Raw genomic sequence first — 13,222 nt, 5'->3', positions numbered from 1 at the left:
AAAATAAAAGCTATCATTTAAAACAATGCATTCATCTACTTTTTAAGGGAAACTTTTGTTAGTTTCATTTTGGTGCTGACAACTGAGCTCAGGATTTGGTACTTGCTGGTCAAAGGCATCACCACTACACAAATGATCTTTCAATTTGAAATACAAGAAACTATGACCTGTTATTTAAAATTTCATTAAAAAATAATTGCATATTTGTGCCTTTTCTCATTCTCAGGGACCAATGTCTGTGCCAAAGAAAATGGTGGCTGTAAGCAGCTATGCCTTTATCGAGGAAATTCCCGGAGAACTTGTGCCTGTGCCCATGGATATTTGGCTGGGGATGGAGTTACTTGTCTAAGGCACGAGGGTTATTTGCTATATTCTGGAAGAACAATATTAAAAAGCATACATCTTTCTGATGAAACCAATTTAAATTCTCCAGTACGGCCCTATGAGAACCCACATTATTTCAAGAATATCATCGCCCTGGCCTTTGACTACACTCAAAGAAGGGAAGGTACCAATCGAATCTTTTACAGTGATGCGCACTTTGGAAATATACAGCTTATTAAAGATAACTGGGAAGACAGACAAGTAATTGTGGAAAGTAAGTACAAACCCTAAATTGCTGTGTGCAAGTGTCACTTTGGTTTAGAGAAATAGCGGTGTTAAGTATATGAAGCAGTTGTACTCCCAAGAGTTTATGTTCAAGAGTGACTAGGAACATACTATCTCTCCATTCCCGAAATGTCAAGTCAGCATGGGCCCGCGTGTACTGTAAACAGTAGCTTTAACCATACCTGCAGCATCTTAGCATCACATTTGCTGCAGATATGTCTTGTAATACCGGTATTTGTCCAGTACAAAATTATTTTTAACTGATCAATCTCCTTCGTGTGTGAGTGAAATGTCGCTTTATAGTATCTCTAATATTCTTATTCTCTGAAGAACTATCAAACATCCATGTGTGTATGTATCTTGAAGAGGGGATATGAAAGATGTGATTTGGGCTTGAATATTCATTTAAGTAAAAGAGGGACTTACAAGCATAAGTACCCAAGTTGTAAAACAAACAAAAAGCATGGAAAAGAAAGAACTTACTGCAATGATTCAAGCTTCATTTAGTGTGTATTATACACACAATTTACAAAGACCTCTTTTTTATCATCAGATACTCATGAATACTAACATCTTCATACTGATACTCTCTGTTATGACTTTACAATTTCTGTGTATTCCTTATTTCTTCTATTTTGCTGTACTAAATCACTCTTTGTATCTATATTTTTAAATTGCAATATATTATATACATTCATAGTAAAGGTTTTATGTAATATAGGCTTACTATGAAATGTGTGCTTCACTAATGTCAATGCTATCTCATCCAGAGCTGAAAACTACCATTTCCTATAGTTTTTCTTTTCTTTTTGGTAAGTCTGTGTATCATCCTTAATTATAAAAGTGGATTAATGATCAATGTGTTAATCATCTCGCTGACCTATACTAACATATTACAAACATTTATTTCAGCTCCCAAGTCTCTATTTTATGCCAGTGTAAACTATTATATTAATTTTATTTAATGATGAATGATTTTTGTATCTCAAAAATACTTACTTGTATAAATGTGCTCATTCATAACTACAGATATGTGTTTAACAGAAACCTGGTAGCAAGTTTATCAAGAAGTTGGAAACCAAATCACCAAGCTAGTTACAGTGTATTTTATTTCTTATAAGTCCTCCAAGACAAATGCCTAATCAATTTACATTTTATCCATTGCCTATAAAAAGTGTTACTTTATCAAAGCTTTGCAAATAATAATTGTATAAGATGTATTAGTTTATGGAAATATTTTGTCAATATTCTTTTTATTAATATAAGTTTGCTTGATAAATATAAGATCCAAAATCTACTATGTTTAGTTTTTAAAATCAGTTCAGGTATGTACTGTACAAATACAAGGTCTCAATTTTTATTCTATAGGTTGCTATATTTATTAATAATGTCATTCCAATTTATATATGTGTGGTCCAAGACATTTGGTTTCTCTCTCTCTCTCTCCCTCCCTCTGTATGTGTTTCTGTCTCTGTCTCTCTTTCTGTGTGTGTGTGTGTTGTGTGTATGTATGTGTGTATATGTGTGTGTGTGTGTGTAACAAATTATGGAACTGTACTCACTATGTAATTAATACATATTTGATACACATTGATTCTTTGGGTATGTCTGGATGAGGTGAACACTTATATTGCTCTTCAGTTTGTCATTTCATTTCCCACTCTGATAGAAATCACCAGTACAAGTGTTCACGTTGAACCACAGCATATTAATTAACTTATTCATCATGTACAGTTTAGGCCCCTTGGAGGTAAAAGATGAATGTCTGTTCAGAGACGTTTAGTAGCCACAATTTAATGAAGAAAACTGCAAGCAAACAATCATGTAATACAGTAGATCTACAAGATACCTGAGGCCTTTTGAGAATACACAATCGGCCTGGTGAAGAATCTCATGAAACTTTTAAAAGGTGGTGCTGTGCAGTACTGAATTAAGGACATTTCCTAGGCAGATAGGAACTATCAGTTGAGTGGGCCAGGTAATGAAAGACAGGGACACACCGGATTGTAGGCCTGTGCTTCTTAGTGTGTGACTCACTAGGGATCCTGACTGAGTGTACCGACCTTTGCTCTGAGGTTATAGAAGCCCTGGATGTCACTGAAACTTAACTTTCACTCACACAATATATCTAGCTACACTGGAGGTCATTGCATTTTTCACTGCAACTTATATGAAAAATAAATGGCTGGTTTAACTTAAGCTTAACCTTGAAGGAAAGATAACATTAGGGTTTCGCTTATTTGTTTGTTTGTGTTGTCCTTGTTTCTGTCAGTGTAGATCTCTTCAGTATTTTGTATGAGGAGAGAGACAAAATACATAAGGTATTTAGGCTGTCTTCTGAAGGAAGCCAGCCATTTGATTGATTGCATCAGCTGGCAATTTCCCCAAGAGACACTTCATCCACTCCCAAACAAGGAATAACATGGCAGTAATGGATGTAGACCTGTGCGTGTGGCAGATATTTTCTAGGGAATGTATATGATATTATCACTATGCTATTTACTGCAAATATTATTTTAACAATCAAACTTTCAAGTGAAAATTGGTTATTTATAAAAACTCCTCTTCATGATGATAATAACTTGACAGCTTCCTAACTCTTTTGAGATTTTACGGGTGAGATGTGTAGTTTCTAAGGTCTGTGAGTTCATGGCACAGCCTAATGGAATTGTCAGCACTGGAAAGAATGTGTAAATAGGGGACCAATGTTTTGCAAATGATAGGGATAAGTGATCCATGCAGTATAAGAGATAAGCCAATACATTTTAGTGTAATAGGGTGAGAAAAGTCCAAACCCGTGGTTTCAGAGTCTGTACCACATTTACCCTTGTCCTTTACTGTGAATTTTGAAAGAATCCACTGTTATCTAAAAACTTTATGTTATCTAATCCCTTCCTACAGATTAGCTATAATTATATTAATATACTATAGCAAATAAGAGGAGAATCCAGACATCTTGAAGGTTCCCAGATAGTTAGAAAATCTGTGATGTTATAAAAGTGTCCTCTTCTAATATTTAAAAAACTTTTGTCCTGGTAAGTGAAGGCTCAGGGTTAGGGTTAGGGTTAGGATCAGGGTTAGGGTTAGGAAACTGAGACAGAGGGGAGGACATTCTATTGGCACTCTAGATGAGAGAAGCATGGGAGAATGGCAAAGTAGAAGGATCCAGAGGGTCCTAGAAACCGACAAGTAGAACATTATGATAGGCAGATTTGGGCCCAGGGGTCCCGCTCAAACTAAGGCACCAACCAAGGACAATACAGACCGTAAAACTTTAAACCCCTACCCAGATCTAGCCAATGGTCAGAACATTCTCCACAGTAGAGTAGAAAGTGGGATATGACTTTCACACATACTCTGGTGCCTGACATTTGACCATGTCCCCTAGAGGGGGAGACCTGGTGGCACTCAGAGGAAGGACAGCAGGTTACCAAGAAGAGACTTGATACCCTATGAGCATATACAGGGGGAGGTAATCCCCCTCAGGAACAGTCATAGGGGAGGGGAATAAGGGGAAAATGGGAGGGAGGGAAGAATGGGAGGATACAAGGGATGGGATAACCATTGAGATGTAACAAGAATAAATTAATAAAAAAAGGAAAAAACATGTTGAATAAACAACTTAACTCCAAAAAAAAAAACCTTTTGTCTATCTTAGGATATTTTATATATATTATACATATTGACTCATTATTCTAGATTATGACAATATTGATAAATATTCAAAGCCAATTTTATACTTAAATTTTGATCAAGTAACTAGGTATAGGCAATAACCACAGACCTAGAGTCTTTCTTTCTGGAGTATTTAACAACATCTGATACTTTAAAGATGGTCAGATTCAAAGTGTTGAAAATATTCACCAGGATGAAGAACATGAAAATATTTTAGTTTAAAAATTAGAAAGAAGTAATTTGGTAAAATTAAAATACAGATTTTCTGGCACAAATAAATAAGAGATGGAATTAGGATAATAAGAAAAACTGACATTAGAGGAGTTTGAACATATAAAGGGGCTTTAAAAGGAGTTTTATTGATATAGTCTATGTACTGTAGTATTCATCAATTTATTTTTTATTTAATTTTTATATCTTACTTTCACATATACATTTATATTATTACACATATATATAATAAACTACATACAGCATGAAGGACCACTAAACAATCAGGAATTATATTATTATATAAATGTTATATTCATAGTGTTTTGCCTATTTGTATTTAGCTACCTTGGAGAAAACATCTTTTCTATGTTGGTGAGTCTACAACTCTGAATTTAAATCAATATCCATCATATCTTATCTCAATCAACCTAAAAACATCTATCTAGATCTAAAAACATCTTAACCCCTAAACAACTAAGCTTAATTTTAAAAAATAAGCTACCTGGTCTTCAACCCCATCACAGTCTTGAGAAGGAATAAAATTAATTACCCGAGTAAACAGGAAATGCAAGTTAGCAGCTTCCAAAATGAGAAAATGACAGAGACAGTTTGCTGCCTAAGCAGTCACACAAAATTCTCTATAATGTTGGAGCATTGTCTTCAGCCTTCTGACTCATTATATCTGGCAGACATGTTTACGAAGCAGGAACTATTGAGGACTTGCTCCACCTGTCTTGGCAGAATTTTTCTGTTGACTCTGCCTGTATCCAAGCTTGCCCATTTCAGCCAGAATTCTGTCTGTAGCAGAAAGAAGGCATTTGCCCAGTAGCTGGTTTGTCACATTTGAAGCCATCTCCATAATGAGGTTTTTTGATGCTTGTCATTCTCTGAGGTAGGCTGGATGTTGCCAGTAGTTAATCTGTCTTATTGTCAAAAGAGCCTTAAAATCGTTAAAACATCTTTAAATGCCTTATTCTGCAACCATCTAGGTTTTTGAAGATCTTTTCTATATATGGAATCCTATCTATCTGTTAAAGTTAGGTGTATATTTTTGTGATGAAAATAGACTAGTAATTGACAAGGCAATGTGTTGATCAACTAACAATTAGCTTGTATTAATTATCCTAAGTAGCCTGCAATAGCACCTTCAAAGTATTGGAAGTGAACCTTGTGTTGTAATTGACTTGTATGGGTACACTACCTCTTATTGGAGTAGCAATATATTTGATGTGTGTGAAGAAAAATCTTGAATTTGAGTTCTATACCTTTGTATCAAAACTGAACTTATTTAGCATGAATGTACAAAGTTCTATACCAATGCATTAGAAATAGCCTTTTTTTTTTGTGAGTAACATTTAAGGCATTAAGTTGAGGAGTAGATTCAATAGTTTACTTTTTGTCCCATCTTCCCTATATATTTCTATACTCCCCTTCTTTCTTTTTGGCCTCTATCTCCATACCTAAGAAAGAAAGACAAAGAAAAAGAGAGATATCCCTGAATCCAACCCCGTTTACTCTTTGAATAAGATCAATAATAACTTATAACCATCTCCCAATGAAAATAAACATGTATATCCCAAGACCCAAAAAACCAAAACCAAAATCAAAAAACCTACCCAACCCCACTTAAGGGAAATGGGACTTCGTTCTCTTTTTAAGGCTTCTGCCTGTTGATTTGGGACAAATAATACCTTTTTAGGAGCCCAAATACAACTCAGGACAATGTTTATACAAGCTAGGAACAGCATTTGTGGTCCATTTCCTAAATGTTGAGAAATTCCAGGCTTAATAGAAGAAATCCTGTGTGGGACAGTCTGTAATACTGGACAAACTGTGATCAGAAGCTTTCTTTGAAGCTGTCCAGTTCTTTTGTTCTGAAAACATATAATTTTTCAGAAGCATTATACAGCCCTAACATTATAAATGTATGAGGGGTACAGTATACACACAACAGTTAAGGCTGGTTCTCTGCTCTTTGTTTGAGCAGAAGAAAGACATCTGTAAATGTTCATTCATACCATGCAAAGAATTGCTCCTAATAACAAGTCACAGGGGTTCTGCAACCAACAATAAGCATTGTCTATGCATAGACATTCATGTCTCAGCCAGTCTCAGAGCTATTTCTATGTAGTGGGATTATCAAGATAAGTTGCCTGCTTATTATGCAGTTTGAATTCATATAAGTATAGACTGACGTGGGTTAGGAGCCTCTCTTTCATCTGGGTCTGTTTCATTTAAAATATGTATTTTATTTATTATAACCTATTCACGCTACATCCCGGACTGCCACTCCCTCCCTCCTATCATCCCATTCTCGCACTACTTACTCACCTCCCCCACATCTCCAACAGGGGGGCCTTCCCACCCCAACTGTCTGGGACAGTCTATTAGGTCTTATCAGGATAGCCTGTATCCTCCTCCTCTGTGTGCTTGCTAGGCCGGCCATCTTCTCTTGGGGGCAGGGACCAAATCGTGGGCACCAGAGTGCATGTCAGGTGTCCAGCAGCAATCCTTCCCACCCCTCCACCCCCATGGATACTCAGCAGTCTGTCTGTTACATCTGAGCACGGGCTCTTGGTTCTCTGCATGCACTGTCCATTCCTTAGGAGATTATCTCCTCCCATGCCTAATATCTGTGATTGTTCAGAATGAAGCTCATATAGCAAAGGCTTAAAAGCTAAAACCCACATATTAGAGAAAATATACAATGTTTATCTTCTTAGGTCTGGGTCATCTCATTCAGGATGATGTTTTCATCTAGTTCTATGCATTTACATGCAAATTCTATAATGCTCTTTGTAAAAGTAATTCTATTCTCCTGGCTCAATTGTAGTCTTGGAGGATAACTGCCCCCTTCTGTGAATCTGGGCATGGTTCTGGAAACTTCTAGCCTCCATACAATCTAACTAGCCTCTGAGACTTACTGCTTAATTACTTCACCCTTGCTTGTTCTTTTTGAGTTCTGAGCTAGCTGGTTCAATTCAGCTGTTCTGGCTCAAACTCTTCTCCCAGCTGACATATTTAAACTGGATTCTCTCTTGGCCTGGATTTGCTCTCCTTGGCCTCAAACTAACTCAGCAACCTGCTCTTCTGGCAGCAGTCTTCTGGCTTCTTCTTATTTTCTGGCTCATTCCCTCTTCACCTGAGTTCTTTCTCTGAAACCCATCTCTCTATTACTGTCCTGGTAAAAACCTGCCTCATCTCTCTGAAAAACTGTCTCTTAAGTAGCTTCCCTTTCCTCTCTCTTCACATGAGAGTTGGGCATATCCGCTTCTGTCAAATCTCCTCTGAATACTTACCTTTCCTGCCAATTACATAGCACTTTCAAACATGAGTGCTTCCTTCTGCAATCTATCTTTACCTTCATTTGGGATTAAAGACATGTTTCACTACACCTGGAGCTAAGCTTTTCTTTACCTGATATTTGCTTTATACCAGGCTGGCCATGGACTCACATCTGTTTGCCTCTGTTTCCTGGATTAAAGGCCTATTGTATTCCAGCCTGATCACAAAGACCTAGAAGAACTTTGATGTGATCTCTTGCCAGAACTGCTATGTTCTCAATTAAGGTTCTTCTACAGTCCTTTTTCTTTCTTAAGTTAATAAGCAAAATGGTTGAAAACAAAAACGCAACAACCGTAAATGCAGAACACCCAAAGCTTCAAACTGCTGCTGGATTTCATGGATGTACCTAAGGTATATGCCTTCCCACTGTGATGTATACTTGGGCATATGTCCGTGAATTTAGCTGTATACACACACACACACACACACACACACACACATTTGAAAACACAATAGAGCAGAAAAAATAAAGATTTTTTTATTATGGAATCCTGAAATGCTCCTTTTGTTTTCATTTTTAATTCTTTGCTTCTGTGTCCTCCATGGCTCTAATACCAGCTGAATCTGTCACAGCCCCTAAATCTGTCCTTCCTTATATGAACGTCTCATCATCCTCAGATGTTCTAGACATGGAAAAGACATTCTGTACCTAGCTGCTTGTGTAGCCTTCTTATCTCTGCTGTAATTTTTTACCACCTTCTTTTCTCATGGCACTGCAACGGTTTTATTTCAAGATTTTTCCTATTTACTGGTTGTTCTGTGGACTTTGGTTTCTAATCCCTTTGTATGTCTTATTCATTTGCTTCTTCTTCAGCTTGTTAACTAGATTGTCCTTGAAATTGAGGTCATCCTCCTGCCTCAGTCTACAAGCACAAGGATTAAAATCACGAGAACATATGGGCACTTCTACAAGTTTTCTAGATGTGGTGAATTTAGATTTTACATCACCCACAACTATGTTCTTCAAAATAAGAAGACCTTACTGATCAGACTTTGTTTTGTTCTTTTAGTATTTAAGGCATGAACAAAATATTCTTCTTAAATTCAGCACGCAAAGAGTGATTGAAGTAAGCATCCTTCAGCGTGTGTATCTCTCCTAACTTCATATCCATTGTGTTGTGCCTCATGTCCCATCAAGAAATCCACCTATTTATTTTAAATATTGAAATTTTAAAATTATTTCTTGATGGCTCCCTCAATTTCTCCAGTGTCTTTGGTAAAATCCACCCTTTCGTCTCTAATTTAGCACTTTGAATCATGTATGTCCACATTTTAGTTACTTCAGCCAAGTGCTTGTCAATTTTAGGCATTTTCTCAAAGGGCCAACTTTTCATTCATCAGATTTTAAATTTGTTTGACCCTTTGTTTTTATTTCTTTGATTTAAGAACTGAGTGAATCTCTTCACATCATTCTTTTAGGATATTTTCTGTTTTTGTTCTAGAGCTTTCAGGTATGTTGGTAAGTTGCTTTTTAAAAAATCTATCTGATTTTTTTATGTAAGCACTTGCTTCTTTTAACTGTTTTTATTGTTTCCCATAGACTTGAGTACATTGTGTTTTTCTTTTCATTCAATTCTATAAAGATTTTAATTTCTTTCTTGATTTGTGTCTTGTTTCAAATTTTCATTCAGCTGTGAATTGCTCAGTTTCAATGAGGTCATATACTTTTGATGATTTCTGTTGTTGTTGACATCCAGGTTTAATCCATGGTGGATAAACAAAATTCAGGGTGCTATTTCAGTTTTATTATATCTGTTGAGACTTACTTTGTATCCAAGTATTTGATGAATTTTTGTAGAAAATTCCAGGAGTTTCTGAGATGATAGTGTATCCACTAGTATTTGGATTCAGCAGATGTCTCCTGGGTCCATTTACTTAATTCCAAAGTTTCACTATTTAGGTTTTTTGGGATGATATGTCTATTGGTGAGAATTGGGTATGAAGTCACTCACTGTTATCTTAATGTTTAATACATTAGCTGTAGTTATGCTTCTTTTATGAATATGAGTGCCCCTTGCTTGGGGTAAATATTTAGAATTGCAATAATCTATATTAATAGATTTTTATTTTAATGAGGAGATCCTGTCCTTTATCATTTCTTCTGATTAGTTTAGTTTAAAGTCTATTGTCTGATATTAAATTGGTTACACCTGTTTTCTTCTTGGTTCCATTTGCTTGGAATACTTTTTCCTTTTTACTGTGTGTTTCCTGAGATGATGTCTATTTTTCTGATGTGGCAAGTTTCTTGAATGCAGCAGAAAGATAGATCTTGTGTTCTAGTCTAAATCTGCATTGTCTAATCTAAGACTGCATAAGTTGATTTTGGAATTGATTCCAGGAATATTGAGGGTTATCATTTATGATTTATTTTTGTTATGGTTTTGGAATTTTCCTCCTATTTTGATTTATCATTCTAGGATTATTTATTTCTTGTGTCTTCTTTGGTATTACTAACTTCTTGAGACTGAAATTTTTCCTTCAAGGGCCTTCTGTAGAGCTGGAATAGTAGACAGAAATTGCTTAAATGTAATTTTATTGTGGATTGTTTTAGTAGATTGTGATTTGAAAGTTTTTCTTGGTATGGTGGTCTAAGCTGGCATGTGTAGTCTCTTTGAATCTGCAGGACATTTATGCAGGAACTTCTGGCAGGAACTTCCATTGTGAAGTTAAGTTATAATCTAATGGGCTTCCCTTTATGTTACTTTTTTGTTGTAGTTCCCCATGAAGTTTTAATATGCTTTCTTTGTTCTCTATAATTAGTGTTTTGATTATTATGTGTTACAAAAAATTTTTATAGTATTCTGTATGCTTCTTGTATCTTAATAGGTACCTGATTCTTTAGATTATAAAATTTTTCTTTTATTAGTCTATGAAGCATTTTTTAATTTTCTTTGACCTGAGTTTCTTTCCCTCCCTTTATTCCTATTACTAATGGATTTGTTGTTTTTATAGTGTCACAAAAAACCTAAATATTTTGGTCCTAGATATTTTTGGAGTCAACATTTTCTTTGTACAAGATATTAATTTCTTCTATCTCATCTTCACCAACTCAGATTCTGTATTCCATGTCTTCTAATATGTTGGTGAAGGCTGCCTCTGAGTGTTTTGTTTAACATTATAAAATTTCCTTTTCCAGTTTTATTTCAGTTTTTCTTTTTTGTGATTCTATTTTTTTGTGGTTGTTGTTGTTAAAGGCAAGACTCTCATGCTTTCAATTGTTTTCATTATTTCATTCAACTGTTTGTCTTTTCATGGGCTTCATAGCATCCTTAAGATCTTTGCATATATTCACAATTACTATTTTTAAGTTCTTGTCTTGTGCCTCAGCTTATTGCATTTCTTGGGGCCTATTGCGACAGCATTACTGGGATACTGAGTTCTGGTAGAAGCTTACTGCTTTGGCTATTCATGATTGTATTTTTTCACTGGTATCCAACATCTAGTTATTATGTGTGAGATGTTTCTGTGTTGACCTCTTATCCTATCTTTATTGGATTCATAGCTGTTTCTTTGGTTTCTGTTGACCCCACTTGTTCCTAAGCTAATATGGTAGCTGAGTGTTGCTGTGGGTCACAAGTGACAGAAATAATAGAGATTAGTTAGGAGGAAAGGCTGAGAGGAATTAAGGGACAGATCCAATGGGACTGGTACCAGGAAGAATAGTGAAAATTGTCTACCTGAGTTGCAACAGTGTTTTGTCACTGGAGATCACAGGTAGAAAGTGTTGATATGGATTGTCAGCTGATAGAAAAGAATGGGGATGAACTTAAAGAAAAGACTGACAGTGTCTATGGGAAAGAGCTAAGCTGGGTCCACACTAGGAAACTGTGCTCTGCAGGAGTGAAGGTTGGGTGTTCGGAGGGGCTTCTGCAGTTAGGCTACAATAGGTCTCCAGGATAGAAAAGGCTAGACTGGACTTGGTTATCACCAGCGAGGATTGGAGTCCCCAGAGAAATGGGAGGTGCTATGGGAGGCTGCTACAGGACTAAGAGTAAGTCTGGAGAGATCAAAATGGAAGGAAGGAAGGATGGTGAAAATTGCCATCTGAGTCCTACCCCAATGTGGACACTGTGAGTTTCTGGTAGAAAGTATTTCTGTGGACTGTCAGTTAACACAATGGAATAGAGCAAGAAACTTCACTGGGAAGAAGCTAAGATGAGATGGATTCCTATAATTTCATCTATAAAAATCATAAATTAGCCGGGCGTGGTGGCGCACGCCTTTAATCCCAGCACTCGGGAGGCAGAGGCAGGCGGATCGTTGTGAGTTCGAGGCCAGCCTGGTCTACAAAGTGAGTCCAGGACGGCCAAGGCTACACAGAGAAACCCTGTCTCGTAAAACCAAAAAAAAAAAAAAATCATAAATTACCAGAAGTTTCATTCAAAAATAAATTTGTTTTTTTTTTTGTTGGTTATTTAGAAAGTTAGGTCATTTTGTTTTAAATTATTTTTATGTGCATTAGAACAGTTTCCATGTCAAAAATAATTAATATAATTATAGATATGAGTTCATATATTAAGGTCTGATGTGATAATGTGTTAAGTTCAGATTGAGCCCAAATTACACAAACATTTTTGAAATGTTTTCCTTACCAATTTTACCACCATGAAATTGCTAGTTTGTATAAAAATTACAACTTAGCCTTGGAGGCTGTGGGAAATTCATAGCTTGAATTACATTAATGCAAAACAAAATAATAAAGCATATACAAACATGAAGTGTAGAGACCCTGGCATCTGCAATGTTTTAAATTCATATATGCCTTTTTTTCTGCTTAAATCTGAAGTGTTTTGTCACTTTTTGCTACACCTTAATCTTGTTGACAAACGAGTAATTTCAGGAAATTTAAATAAATATTTTAAAACTCTCTACATATATTTTTTTGTCTGCATGTGAGAACCCATACACTACAGTACATGTATGGAGATCAGTGTGCAAGTTTCAGGACTCAGTCTTCTGTTTCTGTGATGTGTAGTTCAGGGATCCAACTCAGGACATCAGGTTTTCGAGGAAGCCTCTGAGTTTTCTGGGTGATCTTGCCTGTCCTTAAGTATGTATCTTAAAGTATCAGATGTTATCCAGCCTTTTAATCACAGCATAATGGAAGTAGGCAAAACTATGAATTTGAGGACAGCCTGGTCTGCATGAGTTCTAGGCTAGCCAAAACGGCATAGTGTGATGCTGCCTCAAGCAACCAACCAACCAACAAAATAGTAATAGTTTTTTAAAACCACCAGAGTCTAAATAATTCTACAAATCAGAATCATGTTAACAATTTTAAGCCTTGTGTGGTTTTTGCATGCCTTTAATCCTAGCATTCAGGGAGGCAGAGGCAGCTGGATCTCTATGAGTTCAAGGCCATCCTGGTTTATAGGATGAG

General features: G+C 36.1%; 1 protein-coding gene across 5 annotated transcripts in view; it reads left to right on the top strand.

Moving 5' to 3' along the window:
* The window catches only part of LRP1B (LDL receptor related protein 1B), a 1,938,012-nt gene that overhangs the window by 1,482,752 nt on the left and 442,038 nt on the right, over positions 1-13,222 (top strand). For all 5 annotated transcript variants that reach the window (XM_084800259.1, XM_084800256.1, XM_084800258.1 and 2 more), the window contains one exon: positions 227-598. In XM_084800259.1, coding sequence (XP_084656385.1) covers positions 227-598 — 372 coding nt within the window. The remainder of the gene's footprint in view (positions 1-226; positions 599-13,222) is intronic.

Source organism: Acomys minous (genome assembly GCF_964271855.1).
Source record: "Acomys minous genome assembly, chromosome: 10".
Taxonomy (NCBI): domain Eukaryota; kingdom Metazoa; phylum Chordata; class Mammalia; order Rodentia; family Muridae; genus Acomys; species Acomys minous.
This window is presented reverse-complemented; position numbering and strand designations above follow the sequence as displayed.